Source organism: Asterias amurensis, chromosome 19 (genome assembly GCF_032118995.1).
Source record: "Asterias amurensis chromosome 19, ASM3211899v1".
In the NCBI taxonomy this organism is placed as follows: domain Eukaryota; kingdom Metazoa; phylum Echinodermata; class Asteroidea; order Forcipulatida; family Asteriidae; genus Asterias; species Asterias amurensis.
This window is the reverse complement of record NC_092666.1, coordinates 11,218,980-11,236,014: the sequence shown is the minus strand read 5'-3', so window position 1 is coordinate 11,236,014 and position 17,035 is coordinate 11,218,980. Positions and strand designations below refer to the sequence as shown.

Genomic DNA, 17,035 nt, shown 5'->3' with positions numbered 1-17,035 from the left:
AGGGCAACATGGGGCACTACGTCAGACGAAATGCAGCACCAAAAAAATAAGTAACAGTGTTCCAAGAAAGAAAAAAAAGGGGAAAAAAGAAGAAGCTATACATGCTTTGTTGGCATATTTTATTTAAGTAAAACACATTCAAACGTATGAACTACGAAAAACAAAATGTTGTTGATCTGGAGCTTCAATATAACGTAATTATCCCTGTAAGTTGATCAGATAAATCTCTGCATTACGTCATCGGGGATCTAATCACATCTGGGCCCAATTTCATGGAACAGCTGAGCACAAAAATTTGCTTAGCATGAAGTTTCTTCCCGTGATAAAAACAGGATTACCAACTAAATTTCCATTTGTTGGATTTGCTTGTTACTGGTATTCAGCTGTTGTTTGTTGTGAATTATCTGGAACTTTGGTTGGTAATCATGTTTTTATCAAGGCAAAAATGTCATGCTAAGCAAATATTGTGTGCTTAGCAGCTCTATGAAATTGGGCCCTGATCAAGTTGTAACGACAGCTTTACCACTACTAGAAGCCAAAGTTTATACATTTTGCCAACATTTACAAGCCCTGATCATGGAAACAAATTCATAACATCAGAATGACGGTTATAATAACTGTATGATTATACTTGTTGGACCCCTTTTTCTTCTGGTTCAAACTGGAACATTAATTTTGAATAATTATGTATATCTAACTGTAGAGGAGATCGCACTGCTAATTGTTTGATTGTTTACTACTTTAAATATGTGCGGTTTAAAACCACATACTATAACACATCGACAGCATAATCAGATTGACAAGTTTAAATTGAAATAAAACTAACTAAATCGTTGACATTTTTGTTTTGGTGTATGTATCCCGCTCTCTCCCTTAAAACGACCAATTTATTATTGAAGGTTTTTGTAGTGTATGTTTTTACGAAGGCAACGGGCCATATGTTGTGTGTACATTCAGTTGTTGAGTTGCCATGACACCGCGACATTGATGTTATAATGATTAGCTCCGGGCTCGTCGCGCTCATCTGCGCGTCTGTCTTTATGAAAAAAATATGGTGTGTTGGAACTTGTTCAATACAGGTAGAAAATTCTAGAATCGAAATTGCACTGTTGTTCTTTTGTATTTTTTAATATTTATTTATTATAAAAAACTAAAATATTACATGTTTAAAGGAACACGTTGCCTTGGATCGGTCGAGTTGGTCTTTGAAAAGCGTTTTGTGACCGTTTATTATAAAATGCATATGGTTAGAAAGATGATGTAAAAGTAGAATACAATGATCTACAGAAAAAAAAATATGCCTCGAAATTGCGTGGTTTTCTTGTTACCTCGTCCAATAACACGGTCGGCCATTTATGGGAGTCAAAATTTTGACCCCCATAAATGGCCGACCGTGATAGTTCACGACGTAAAAAGAAAACCGTGCAATTTTGAGAGATACTTGTGTGGATCATTATATTCTACTTTTAAAACATCTTTCTAACCACTTACATTTCATAACAAACGGTTTCAAACGCTTTTTATAGACCAACTCGTCCGATCCAAGGCAACGTGTTCCTTTAAGTAAGGGTTATATTACTCCCGTAACTTTTCTCTCAAATACATTAATTCATCAAAAAACAATTAACCCTTAAAAAAAATGGTGAGCACGGAACCAGTATATATGCTGTTACCTAGAAAGAAACAAAAAAACAATTTTATAGGTTTTCCCGTACAATTGCAGCAAAAATCCATTCAACTACTGGCTCCTTCAATTTCGTTTTGAAAATGAATACACTTTTGAATTAGCATTCAAGAGTCAAAGAGAGTTATTCAATTTCAATTATTCATTTTCCAAAAATGTTTGCAATCTAATACAAATTATATTTTAGCTCTTAAAAGAGCTAAAAAGAAACCCTAGTTTGAGAGGAGGGGAAAATGCGTGAATATGAATGCATGTTAATGAAAGTGAATATTTCTTTGCTGAAATTGGACAGGAAAACCTATATTAATTTTTTTTTTTTTTTGCAATGACGATACATTATTACGATTAAGGCAGATTTGAACTTGTTATCACTAATTTTTCTCTTCCCTAGAACCATAATGTCTGAACAATGATAATGTCCGAAGAAACTTATGATGATCCCCTGGCCGTTCTATTTTCCCACTATAATCAGACCCGAGTCTGCCAATGGCAAACTCGGGCTGTGTAGTACTCACCGGTTATGGAAAAACAAAACAGTTTTGGTCAAAAGTTAATGGGGCATGGACAGGTGGTTAAACGTTACTTTGCTTAGACAGATATCCACAAAAGTTCACAGCTTGATTTTGTTTTTTACAATAAGAAGTATTGAAGAAAAGTTGAAGCAACTTTGAATCATATTTTCGTTCCTGATCATAAACTTTACTCGACAACGAGCGTTCAACAGAGGAGAGAGGCAGCACCCGTGGCCCTGCCAACAGCAGATAGGCTGAAATAAAACACACTTTTCAGTTCAAGTCGACTTGAAATTGAGATGGTCATGTCACTTTAACGCGACGCTTTTGCAGCATTTGAGAATTCCCCCGATGCACAATAAACCGTCATTTCACCATAGCAACAGGAACATGTTGTGTTTGGGTGTTGCCTTCGGAATAAAGTACGTGCATTTGGGTGACTTCCAACGCTGCCACTGCTTAAAGGAACACGTTGCCTTGGATCGGTCGAGTTGGTCTTTGAAAAGCGTTTTGTAACCGTTTGTTATAAAATGCATATGGTTAGAAAGATGTTGTAAAAGTAGAATACAATGATCTACACAAATATGCCTCGAAATTGCGTGGTTTTCTTTTTACCTCGTCCAATAACACGGTCGGCCATTTATGGGAGTCAAAATTTTGACTCCCATAAATGGCCGACCGTGATAGTTCGCGACGTAAAAAGAAAACCGTGCAATTTTGAGTGATACTTGTGTGGATCATTATATTCTACTTTTAAAATGTCTTTCTAACCATATGCATTTCATAACAAACGGTTATAAACACTTTTTATACACCAACTCGTCCGATCCAAGGCAACGTGTTCCTAGCTTTTAATATGAATTTTCAAAAGATATTGACAAATTAGTACACACCAAAAAGATGTGGGTTTTTGAACTTACAAGCAAGGCCAAAGAAACGTATAAATCGACCAAATGAATACAATTATGTGAGAGAAGGATTGAAAATTTAATTTATGTTATTGTTGACATAATATATGCACTTATTTTACAAAAATATGCACTTAATTTTAAAAAAAGTATTTTTTTATATAAAAAAACCCATAAAACCATGTTGTTGTCCCTCTTATCCCATGTTTTGTTTTCGTCTTCTGCCGGACATTGGCAAGCAATATATGAACTCAGTCTGTTTAACTACTGAGTCATTACTATGAGATATGCGTCATGAATTGTAATTCATATCTAATATTAATGGCATAATATACAAAAAACACTTTTCCCAATAAATGGTGTATTACAAAGCAAATGTTTGAAAGCCTGGAACACATTGTATTTTGTCGTTAAACGATGCAATAAATAGCGTTTAAAGCCATTGGACCCTTTCGGTACAGAAAAAAAAAAAAGTTCACAGATTTACAAATTGTTTACAGGGTTTACAGAAGGTAATGGTGAAAGACTTCTCTTGAAATATTAGTCCATGAAATGCTTTACTTTTTGAGAAAACGGTAAAACAATATAAATTCTCGTTAACGAGAATTACGGATTTATTTTAAACACATGTCATGACACGGCGAAACGCGCGGAAACATGGGTGGGGTTTTCCGTTGTTTTCTCCCGACTCCAATGACCGATTGAGCCTAAACTTTCACAGGTTTGTTATTTGATATAGAAGTTGTGGTACACAAAGTGTGGGATTTGGACAACACTGTTTACCGAAAGGGTCCAATGGCTTTAACTCATTCAGTCATGATTAAAAAGGACATGTCTTGTATGCTGACACATATAGGGTTACATTCATGAGATAAAGGCAATACTTATTCTGAAAAATGTCAAAATATTTTGAAAAATACCTTTTGAAAACTACCTCAAAAGAGTGACTTACTGATGTTTGGATGGAGCGTGTCTGTGTTCGTTTCACCTGTTCCAAATTCACGTTGCACTTCTCAAGAACTAATTGTCCGAACCAACTTCCAAATGTCCACTATCATATGATGATTATCGGAAGGTTCTATCAACAAGCGATGTCTGATCTTGGTCTCAACGGTATCTCTCGCTCCTACCAATCGTATAGGGGCGTTGTCGCGACCATCCTCATAGGTATGATGGGCGTCTGTGGTGGTTGCTACGCACGACGTCTATGTCAGCATTGTGGGTAATTAGGAATGATACCATTTCACATTAGCATATTTATTCAGTTTAACCATGGGGTAGAATGGTCACTAACCAATTAGACGGCGATTTCGCTAAAGCTGATTCCAATTGCGTCCTTATTATAATAAAAAAGTAGAAAAAAAGTAAGCACGGGAAATATGACGAATTTGCACAAATCAAAAAAATAATCGCCTCTGTTTACACTAACATATGTATGTATATAATAGGGGCTACACACGCCGTGATAGTAGTCGTCAAATGTGTTTAATTTTCACCTCAAATTTGCATGCAAATGTCTCTTGAAACATCTCAAAACAAAGTATCAAACATGTAGAAAAAAATAATAACGGAAAACATGCAAAATTTGCATAAAATAAATGTTGCCATTTCCGCCTTTATTTTCCCACTAATGTATGTGTGCACATAACGCCATGATAGTTGTAGAATTGATATCATTGTCACATCAATTTGTCATGCAACATGTCGCTTGAAACCAGGAAACCCTCTCTATAGCCTTGCTCAAAGCAGTCGCATTATTCGCTCCGAAAAGACGCCGCTGTAAACCCACCCGTATACACTGTGCGTGGTGCGTGTAATCACACCGCACGAACCACCATTACACACTGTCACATTGTACGACTACTGTGCACATAAGTCATCCGCACTCGTACCACTAACCGCATGCGGAGGTCGGCCTTACGGCCGACGCATGCGGGTTGTGTACGGGGGCATCGTGTCGTGCGTTGTGGTTACACATATTTTACGCAGAGTGAATACGGGTGGGTTTTTATACAGCGGCGGTCTTTTTTTCGGAGTGAATAATTCGACTCCTTGAGCAAGGCTACCCTCTCCAATAAAGTATCAACAATATTCAAAGTATCAAGTGCCAATAAATGTTAATTACTTTTGTTTAATTAAAGTTACGTGCGTATTATGCACTAACCAGAAATGCAATATTGGCCGTCGATTTCACCAAACCTTTCCTAACTTAGGATTAATCTTAGGACTTTAAGGACGAGTTAAATTCCGTAACGGAACTGAATTGAATCCTAAGTTAGGACGGGTTACTGTTTGACGCCTTGGACCGGGCACCACTTGATCTCAAGATGTTAGGGAGAATTCAAACTTTATAACATTGTTATCTTGAGCCTGTCATAGGGGTTCCAGTATTGTTTAATTAAATTTATCTAATAGGACTATGTACTTATTACAATGCAGTGAAATCACGAGCGCCTTGAAAGTATATGGTATAGAGAAACAATATAAGGCAATATGATTCTCTAGAAATAAATTTCTAAAATATCGCTATTACGTCATCGATGATGTCATTATCACAAAGAAGTCGCGGATGCATATACATGATTAGGTTTATGTGTAGAATTCCGGAAGTAAAATTCAAAAATAGTGGAGAGAATAAATTGCTGCATTATGTATGAGTGTACCACATCAGTTTTAATGTTATAATTGAATCAAAATTAACGTTCGTTTTGCCGACCGTCAGTGATAACAAACTCTTGAGTTTGTCGAATGCAATATCTGCAAAGTGTATAATAGGCTACTCGTCAACAAGAATTGTTGTTTATTTGGTGTTTTTGATATACACAATCTGATAAACGTTTCTGACGGTAACGTTTCTCAAGCTCAACTTTGGGGATTTTTAAAAATTAATTGTTGCTTTTAATCGTCAAGTTAGATCGCCCTCGCAGTTAATTCTAAGCACATTCAGCCCAGTACCCCCCCCCCCTCCCCCCGTCCCAGCCTCCGCCCCAATCTCAACATTCGTAGGACTAGAGGCAAGTTTATGTTGCCGGATACCAGCAGTTAACGGCACCATACACCATTACATGCATTATAGCTGGAACGTCTAGTGCACACCAGCGGAAAAGTTATCGGGAAAAACTCACCAAACCTACTTATGTTGCGGGCCGGTTAAGCAAGGGTCGCAACCTAAGTGTGAAAACAGACTGTGATTACCGGCATCCAACATGGCGAAGGCACTGCAAAAAATGGTTGGCATGGGCCAAAGACTTGGGACTACAGTGGTCACCCAGGGACCCAAAGTAGCAGGAGGTATTGTCAATCTAGTCTTTATATATTAGACGATTCGAAATGTGTGTTTAAAATTGATTTTAAGGTGTAATTTTGATGGTATTTTTCGTCATTTTTGTGTTGCCCAGTTTGCGGACGACTTGCTACGAAAAGTTGAAAAGTTCATTAATCGATTCATTCTGTGTGTCTGTGTCTATTCCTTTTACTTCTATTTCTAACGTTACTTCTACCAAATTTACATGGAATTTTACCACATCATGTTCTTTCCCTAATAAGGATGGGTATATTTTTCCATTAGTTTTTAAAATAATAGTGGTATAAAAAGTAGGCCCCCTAAAGCCGTATGTTAAAAATTTTTATAATAAAAATAATATGGTTAAAAAATATTGTTAGCTAGGTCTATTTAAAAATAAAAGTACTTCAAGTTTTACTGACTGGGTAAGTCAGGCTCCCCCTGTGTCCCGTGAGCCTTGTTAGGGGTGTAATATTTGGGTGGACCTCCTTAACGCTATACGTTTTTAAAATCGGCGTTGATAGATGAAAGGGATAACTTTCAGATCACGCCACCACTTTTTCACACATTTTTACAAATTTTTACAAAAAAGGATATCTCATTGAGGTAAATAAGTTACTATATTATTTCATATCGAATGAAAAAGTGGTGGCGTTATACGGAAACTTTTCCAATGAAAGTTTTACGACCGTTCACCATCAATAACTAAAATGTCCTTTGGCTTTGTACTACACACCCATAATTTATCACACACACACTCAATATACATTCATAGTGCTTACAAATATTGAATATTGCTTTTTTGGTGAGTTAAATTGAAAAACATCTTAAAAAAATGCAATTTTCTGCTCGGTACTCAGTGTTGTTTTTCTGCCGCATCGCACGTTTTTGGGCTTCTCAATATGCTCAACACTTTATTTGTTGGTCCACAAGCGCTGTACATGCGGGCACCAGCCTACTCGCTTGCCGAACTGCCGAGCCACAACCGAGTTGGACTAAACCGTTCTGTAGAAGGGATGTTACAAAGCAGTGCGTGTGCGCTATATGCGTGAACGGCGGGTATCGTAAGCGGCCAGCGCGCCCGCGCTTCTGCATAAACATCCCTTTCACAAAATGGTGTAAAATTTACAAAAGTGTAAACCAGCAGTTCACTTAACAATGTAACATATTCGTCTGTTACCTAAGCTGGGTTTTCATCTCAACTTTATACATTAAAGTACCAACAGAGAAAATGGTGGATAGGATTATAAAGGAGTGAAACTAAAAAGTCTAACAATATTTTTTTTTTCTTTCTCAGATGCCATGCAATGGTCCAAGCCGAGGCTTTCTAAATTCTGGTATTATGCACGAGTAGAACTAACTCCCCCAAGTCCAGCCGATATACCTGCAATACAGAAGGGCTTCAGTAACATCGTAGCTAGCGCCAGGACAGGAAAATGGAAACAGCTTACAACAAAGGTAAACACATTCATAATGTCCTTTCTTGGCCTATACTGAAATAACAAGGCCAGACAGAGACCAGTTTTATTTAGCTTGTACTGTAAGCTGGGCCCAATTTTATGGCTCTGCTTACTGCCGAATTCTACGCTTACGATCGCGATTCCCCGCTTATGTGCTAGTGCTGAATTTCTGCACTAGCTTTGTAAGCGTTGAATGCTAGTAGCGTGAAGTACGCACGCGCAGAAGCCCAAATTCGCCGCTAACCCGTGAAATACGCTTGCCGTAAGCACAGAATTCCCTGCTTCCGTAAGCGCCGATTCTGTGCTTACGGTAAGCAGAGCCATGAAATTGGGCCCAGATGATTTCTGCAAACAGAGGAACCCATAAGCCGTATTTGAGGTATGGTGAACACATTACTATATAACACTGTTTGGATTGGGTAAGTTTGTATACACCCAAACCAAACGGTGCACTCCTATAATGTCCACCATACCTAAAAAGTCTTAATAGTTTTAAGTGCATTAACAATTTTACCATTATAAGCGTTCTCTGTGCGCTTTCATCTTTATCATCCATTTTCACTTGACATCTTTGGCAACACCAGTATATCTGTTTTATTTGTTGTAGTGTTGTCGTTTTGCCTTTCAGAAAGACCCCGCTAGTGTAGAAACCATTGAGTTATATATAAGAACTAGAGGATGCACTGGTGATGCTGCTTGCACAAATGAGACGCAGATTGAATATGAAGTACACATTGGAGTTAGTGTTTATTGAATGCTATACGCGATGCTGTTTTGTCAACTTACAAAAGGCCAGTGCACCCTCTAGTTCATATATATATAACTCATAGAGTTATATATAAGAACTAGAGGGCGCACGAGTGATGCTTCGTGCACAAACGCCACGGGACCGCAAGATGACAAGCGCGTCATTCTGCACGCGCGTTGAATATGAAGTACACGTTGGAGTTAGTGTTAATTGAATGCTATACGCGATGCTGTTGTGTCAACTTACAAAATGGCCGCACAAACACATGCTGTGCGATGCTGTTTTGTCAACTTAGAAAATGGCCGCATGTGCGCATGACGGGGCCGCGTATATAGGCCAGTGGGCCCTCTAGTTCTTATATATAACTCTAAGGTAGAAACTTAGGTCACTGACTATTTTGTTGTGCAATTATCCTTTTGTTTGGTAGGTAGTTTGCAACAGCTAATACTATGTGTGTGGTTCGTGCTGGTGTCAGATTGTGGCTGAACATCTTAGTCACATGTTAAAACTTGTTACTGATTTTCTTCTTTGTTTTTTCATTGGTATTTAACCTTTTCAAATTGTATACTCTTTTTATCTATGACAGAAGGTGTGGCTGAACATCCTAGCCACATATTCAAGCTTGTTACTATTTTTCTTGCTTGTATCTTAAATGGTATTTTGTCTTTTCCCATTTTTTGTAATTGTTCTTCCTTTAACTGGCAGGAGGTGTGCTAATTAATATTAGTTTTACTGTACTTAATAATGATAATAATATTTATAATAATGCATTTATAATGCGCCATCTATCTAGTGTACAAGACCCTATTCCGAGGCGCAGAACAAAAACCAAAACATACCCAACAAAAGAGAACTATAAAACACAATGACATTTATACATTGAATAATCTAAGTCAAGACATGCTAAGTGTTTGGGTTTCAAATAAATGAGTTTTCAACAAGTTTTATAAGTTTTTTTAACTTTTCCAATTACTTTTCCAATTACTCATGTTATCTGTGATAGGAGACATAGCTAAACACACTTGTCTCTTCATTTATATTTGTTACTGTTCTTCTTCTCCATATTTTCATGGTATTTTAACTGCTCTAATTTTATTATCATTGATAGGAGGCGTGGCTGAACACTCTAGTCTGCGTTGAGGTTGCTTTCTGGTTCTTTATCGGCGAACAGATCGGTCGACGAAGCATCATCGGCTACAACGTCAAGTCGGATTTCGAGGAACCCGTTTACATCTAACCTCATCAAAATGCCAGAGTTTCTTCAGTTTTTTGTTGACTTTTGAATCCACCATGATCTTTCTCAAGATCTTCTTCTCTTTCCCTAAGTAAGGGGAATGTCTTAATTGGGTAACATGTACCGTAGTCCGACAAGAAGAGACGGGGTACACTAGGAGCAGTTTCATGACTATTTCATGAGTCTTTCACCAGGGTCACTCTTCTCTTACAGGTTTAACGCCAAATTTCCAGCTGTGTATCTGAAGAATGCTTAGTACGTTCACACACAACTTCAGAGTCCTTTCTATCCTGTGAAATACTCTTTAAATTATGGGGAGTCCATCCTCGTGTGGTGAACAATCTTCATTTAGTTGGTTAATAGAAAGAAACTTCTGAGCCAGTTGTGTAAGCAAAGGATACTTATGTAACATGAAAAACACATGTACGCTAAGATGTTTACGCTAAGATGTTTACGCTAAGATGTTTTTATTGCTAAACGTCCGGGGCGTAATAACGCTAAAAATAAAATAAACAAAGTAAATAAATACATCATTTAGGGCATCCTGCACAAAGAAAAACATTGAAAGCTTAAGATTCTGGGGGATTCATAAGTTTAGGAGTGATTTGTTGATTTGATTTATGTTTTAGAAAAATTTTGAAAATGTTGTTTTCAGAGAGATTGCATGAGAGTGGTTTGAAATCATTTCAGAGACTAATCTGGTCACGTAGGAAATTCATAATGAGATTGTTCTACAATAGCATGATTTTTGATTGATCCATTAATGTAATGACAAAAGGTATCAATTCAAAAACAGTTTTGAAAAGAACAACTAAGAATGTGTGCGAAGCTAAAAGACATTACTCTCTGTTTTGCAACTTGGAAAGATAAAAACGTAAACCTCAGTTTGAAATTTTATTAATATTCTTAGTTGATAATAATTGTATGTTTGAATACAAATAAAAACTATTATTAATGTTAAAATCACTGTCTGTTATTTTGTTTTGAATAATACTAAACGGTGGATAGTGGAAAGACTCCTGCGTGCAAAATATGTTCACCTCTGTCTCGCACGGCCGAAGTTATTTTATAGCAAGCCAAGGACCAACTTGAATACATGTACATGTAAATGAACAAGTATCAGAATTATTTCCACAGGAACGTTGTGCTGCCTTCAACCCTAACCAAAGATCTAGGCATCTTGTGATTAAAACAGAGGAACAGTGTTCGATACGATTTGGCAATCTTCGTTGTGGGCTTGGAATCTCAGGAATTCTTAAGAGGATTTAAAGGCAGTAAAAGACACTATTGGTAATTACTCAAAATAATTGTTAGCATAAAAACTTTCTTGGTAACGAGTAATGGAGAGCTTTTGATAGTTTAAAACATTGTGAGAAACGTAGTTTTCGAGAAAGAACTAATTTTCCACGAATTTGATTTTGAGACCGCGGAATTAGATTTTGAGGTCCCTAAATCAAGCATCTGAAAGCACACAACTTCGTGTGACAAGGGTGTTTTTTCTTCCATTATTATATCGCAACTTCGACGACCAATTGAGTTCAAATTTTTACAGGTTTGTTATTAATATTTAGTGCATAATGTTGAGATACACCAAGTGAGAAGACTAGTCTTTTACAAAACCAATAGTGTTCTTCTGTAAAAGATATGGGAATATTAGATGCCCTCTGCCTTAGAGAAGACTGATTCACACACCGAGGGGTTCACGTAGAGGGCGCCGTGTTTTATGACTTTGAATTTTTGCTGCAATCGGTCATCACACCAGTTGTGAGATTTTGTTTTCAACCACCGAAAACGGAAAGCGCGCCCTCTATTGATTTGGTATACACCGGGGAGAAGCCTTTAGCAAAATAAAGTAGTGGAGTGCGTGTTCGCCTTAACATCTGACGTCACACTTCGAGGCTCGTGAATAACGCCATTGAGTGGCCTCTGGCGTAGGTCAACCTCGTCCATCTCCACTTTTCACCTACATTCATATGCAGACGACCGCAAGTGCAGCTACACATCGTCACCTCAGACTAATCAAAACACGATAGAGAATGCTTACGTCATCAATGCACTATCCCAAACGCACCTTTGTGGGAGGAACAAGTTCACACGATTTTTATGCAAAATTATTGTCATACTTCCTTCGATACTTTGTGCCAAAACGAATTTCGTGCGTCACATTGGCGCGTACCGATTATCTCTTAACCAAAATTTGCTGGTAGGCCTACCCCAGGTCAATATGCCGCTGGAGATTAACGAGGGCTGAAGGAGGATGTTTAAAAAGAGGGCGCCATCTGAAGTAGTTTGTTCACAGTTCGCCGTATGGGGGGGGGGGGGGCATCCCTGGGGAACAAAATCTCCTGCCACACCGGGCTTTAGTGTGAAAGCAGAACGGATTTTAACCGCGTCAACACAGAGTTGACCCGTCAAAACTTCGACACGGATCGGACGTCGGTATAAAAATAAAAGAAGGAGAAGAAAGTGAAACTTCTCGTGTTTTCTCCCCGGAGACCCGCGAGATATTCCAGGAAGATGATATAGCCTAGGCTTTTTTCTTTTTTTTAACAGTAGCGACAAGGAAAATTACAATGGCCGACCACAGCATGACGTAGGCTATCACATGATCTATTTCGTCATACTGAAACTGATGACGGATGGAATCGAAAGTATCCGCTGAAACATTCGTCACAAATAAAAAGTCTGGTTGTTGATCCCCCATGACGTCGGTGTACATCATTCATGTAATAAGAAAATATTTATTGTCATCATGAGAGGCGGGGTCGCTCCCCCTATAAATAAAGATGTGGCCAATAACTGAGCTTGTTATTGAAGTTTGTTACTGGACTCGGCGAGAAGATGCCGCCATAATTCGATAAGGTGTTAATTGAGATGAGAGAGGCGGACCCCCTACCGCCAAACGGCCGGCACCAGGCCAACCTGGCCCTCCCCCTTGCTTATTGGTCCTGACATATCCAGGTGCTACGGTGATTGGAAATTAGTCACCAATAAGAGCTGTGTGTGACATCCGAGAAGGGCCAATCAGTGACTGGGGCTTCGTTGGCGGTACTTGAAAACCAACCGACGGCTATTACATGACGAAATGAAATTTTGTGAATTGAACAAAAAATGTGCCCGTGCGAAAAGTCTTTGGTCTCAGAAAGCTGGAGAAATTAATATTTATAATTTACTTTAACAGTGAATTAAAGTTATATTCATAGCCCATTTTTTTTGTATTGTGTTTTTAATAGCCACCAGGTGTGAGACGCTTATGGCACAAAGAATCAAAATGACCGACCAGCATTTAAAAGAAAAACTGAATGTTAAAGCTGAGGCAAGTTTATGCTGAACGTTCATTTTGACATTAAGTTTTGTAAGAATGTTTTTTTTTGTATCCATGGTTATCTGTATCTGTCAGAGGTACTACAACAATCTCAACACTGGGATATTACTAGTTACAGGCGAGGAGGTGTTCCCGAGATCTTTTGGAGATACCAAACAGCCGTTAGGCTCTAAGCTTTTCCTCAGTGAACCTGTTCCGAATCGAATTGCAACCATGTCACTAAGCTGAATCGTTTCAGCTGCCAGGCTGGGCTAACGCTCCTCCGGCCATCTCTTTACACTACTCATGCCACAAGGTATGATCTCTTCAACGATCCTCTACCTTAAAGGTACTGGGTGAATTTCACACTAGTCTTATCTCGAGTTGGGTCGAGTTACTCGTCCTCACTTGGGACTTGCCTTAAGTAACCCCTAAAGAGTCATACGACTAGTCTTTAAAAGTTTGGACCATCTTTTTAAAATCGACAACCGGGAGACTTTTGGTAATAATTTTCAAATACCAGTATGAATTGGTGTATCCCAACAATTATAGAAAATAAAAAAAATCTGTTTAAATTTTGCCTCACTGGCCATCGAAGTTGCAAGAGAATACTGAAAGAAGCAATACCCTAAGTTGCACAAATTTGTGCTTCCAGACGCCTGAAAAGGCTTCAGGCCCAAGGTCCCTCTCAGATTTAATAATTTTGTGATAGTTTACTTACTTCTCAAAAACTACGTTACTTCATAGGGAGCCGTTTCCCATAATGTTTTATACTTATCAATCGCTCTCCGTTACTCATTTACTAAAAATACATTTTTACGCTGCTACAAATAATTTGAGTAGTTACTAAACGTGCCTTTAACTATGCTTTAACCATCCTCCTACCTTAACTCCACCTCCACCCCTTCAATCCGTGTATCATGTTGTGTTATGATACATTGTTAGCTGGCAATGGGAGCTATTTGGGCAGCTGTTTACAACGACCCACTTTAAATAAAAACGCTTCCGGGAACAGATACGATTACATTGTTTAGAATGTAGATAGATGTGATTATCTACCTTTCATACGGACTTAGAGTAGCCTCAGAAGCGTACTGCTGCAACATGAATAAAAACAACCTCGATATTATCGTTTACGTACACAATAATTCCAAACAAGATAAAGTGTACGTACACGATTGGTAATATTGTCAAAAGACCAGTCACTTGGTGTATCTCAACATAAATTGCATAAATAAACAAACCTGTGAAAATTTGAGCTCGATCGGTCGTCGAAGTTGCGAGATATTAATGAAAGAAAAAACACCCTTGTCACACGAAGTTGTGTGCTTTCTGATGCTTGATTTCGAGACCTCAAATTCTAAACTTGAGGTCTCGAAATCAAATTCGTGGAAAATTACTTCTTTCTCGAAAACTACGTCACTTCAGAGGGAGCCGTTTCTCACATTGTTTCATACTATCAACCTCTCCCCATTACTCATTACCGAGTGAGGTTTTATGTTAGTAATTATTTTGAGTAATTACAAATAGTGTCCACTGCCTTTAAAGCCAGTGGACACTATTGGTAATTGTCAACGACTAGCCTTCACAGTTGGTGTATCTAAACATATGCATAAAATAACAAACCTGTGAAAATTTGAGCTTACTGAGGTGTTGTAGTTTTTGAGAATTTTGAAAAAGTACCCGAATCCTTTAAAAGAGTTTGCTTAGTATTGAGGGGACTTCTGATTCTTAACTTCACTGCCGCGGAGTGAGTTCGTAATTATTTGTCTCATTGTTTCGACTATAGCTTGCTCTAGTCCTTGTCATGAGACACATACCGTTGTTTTCAGCAATGCGCTCTCTCATTTGTACTGTATATTGGTATAAGAATATTATTGGAAACTGTAGACGATGTGACCTGTGACACCACATGTTTACAAAAGAGCCACCACGCAAGCCTAGACTTCCTGCAGGCACGATTTAATGGAAGAAGACATAAAATCTTAGATTTTATGGAGATTGCACAGTCCAATTCTTATCAACTTTTGATATGATAAAAGGGGGCACCCTCCAAACTTGTCCAGCTTTTACTTTCATAACTCTTGGATTTATGTGGAAATTATGACACAAAAATGTAAACTTTCCCATACCTTTGCAGTATCTTGCCTGCCAGACTAGCCAAAGAATGTACATGGTCACACTTATTGTAAACAAAGGTCACATGGTTTTTAGGTTGGAATTAATTTCTCTCATGAAAACCAGTGTACACAGATTGAATCATTTCTTGTTTGTGTGACAAGTATTCCTCTCAAGACGAGCACAGTATATTCAAAACGTCGAGACCCAACAGGCTCTTGTCAGAGCCAACACTCACACAAAAGAGTTAAACATGGTTGTGCCCGCAAGTTACTATAGGTTTTCTCGGTCAAATTCAGAAAATGCGCAGTCAATTCCGTTTTCATGCGTTCGAGTTAAGGCTGTTTTGCCTCTCCAGTTGTTACTGCGTTTCAAATTCAGAATTCGGCCTTTCGATTTCGTTTTGAGTCGAGTCATATTCCTTTAGCACTCTGTTCAAATTAGCATATCGTCATTCTTTTTCGTGACACACAAGCCTAAAGCGTCTGCGAATTTGAATGCTGCTTTGATGATTGTTAAATTGAATGATTATTTTGTTAAAACGAATGACGCAAAATTACATTTGACTGATCATAAAACGAAATCGAATGACCCTTTTCAGTAGCATTCGATTTCGTGCGAAATAGAATAGCTTGGTGGTTAAATTGACTGCTCATTTGCCGAAGCTGATCGAGGAAACCTATATTATTATATTATATTATTAAAGGTTATAGTTATTATACGTTGTCAGGGGTCTGGTTTTACACATCTTTTGATGACAGTTTTTATACACTTGTTTTAACCTTGACAGCCCCTGTACAACTTGTAACTATTGTGTAGTTGTTGATAGTTTCTTCCTATTGTGTGAACATTATGGTGGGGTTGGTCTCGAGTTCGCGACGTCACACTGTTTCTTATCAACCATACCAAAAAATACCATTGAACTTGACGGTGTGTCGACGAGCCACGCTGCAAATTCACAGCGCGTTGACCTGGAATTTCGATTGGCTGAACATGTCCCGCCCTCACTAATTCGTCCCCACTCGAAGGGGAAATTGTAAGCGCTCGGACTAAATTGCCCCGCGGGGCGTGAGATGTTTCCATCAGTTGAAAGTTCTCTTATCTATGTCGACTTTGTGGTTCGTAAAACGTGCACTCCGTGCAGCATCCTAAACCAGCTTTTAAACTGATTGCTGGCTTTAAGAAATTGTAAACACAATCGTTGAACTTTCTCAAAACATTAACACTCGAACTACACTCTACTGGCACACTTAAGCTTTACAGAAAGAACAAAGTTTAACAAAATAATGTCGAGAAACATAGGTCTTTATTCGGTACATTTACACTGGGTGAAAAGAAAATAATTTACAATAATTACAATGTCTGTTTTTAAGTTTTACAAAATACTGGGTTCAATAGCTACCATTGAAAACGTGGAGACAAATTTGTAAAAATTTAAAGAGGGTTGACGAAAAGGGTTGAACAATAGAGTTAACTTAATAAAAACAATTGTGTAGACTTTGGTATTTTATTGGTTTCCTTGTTGTGTGGTGTGAAATACTTTTTGCAAATTTTTATATAATTTTAACTGCGTTGCCAAGGAAAGTGACCAGTTATTGTTGGTAATTCGAAACAAAATTTCGGAATAATTTTTAGTTTAAACACCATCATTGTTCATGAAATTAAAGTTTGCAAACTAACACCTTATTTATTTCAGACATCGTCAGACTTTTGGGACGCTTGGTGGTAGCAGACTTACCAGGTAAATACATTGTTCTCCGTAATGTGCTCATGCTCAGCACTAC

The 17,035-nt window shown here is 38.1% G+C and overlaps 1 protein-coding gene across 1 annotated transcript; it reads left to right on the top strand.

Annotated features, from left to right (window-relative positions):
- The first annotated feature begins 6,232 nt into the window (after positions 1–6,232).
- Positions 6,233–10,843, top strand: LOC139951375 (ATP synthase subunit g, mitochondrial-like). The gene is made up of 3 exons (XM_071950249.1): positions 6,233–6,395; positions 7,685–7,845; positions 9,704–10,843. Exons 1-3 carry the CDS (start codon positions 6,311–6,313, stop codon positions 9,830–9,832), a joined length of 375 nt encoding a protein of 124 aa, XP_071806350.1. The 5' UTR covers positions 6,233–6,310; the 3' UTR covers positions 9,833–10,843.
- The last annotated feature ends 6,192 nt before the right edge of the window (positions 10,844–17,035 follow it).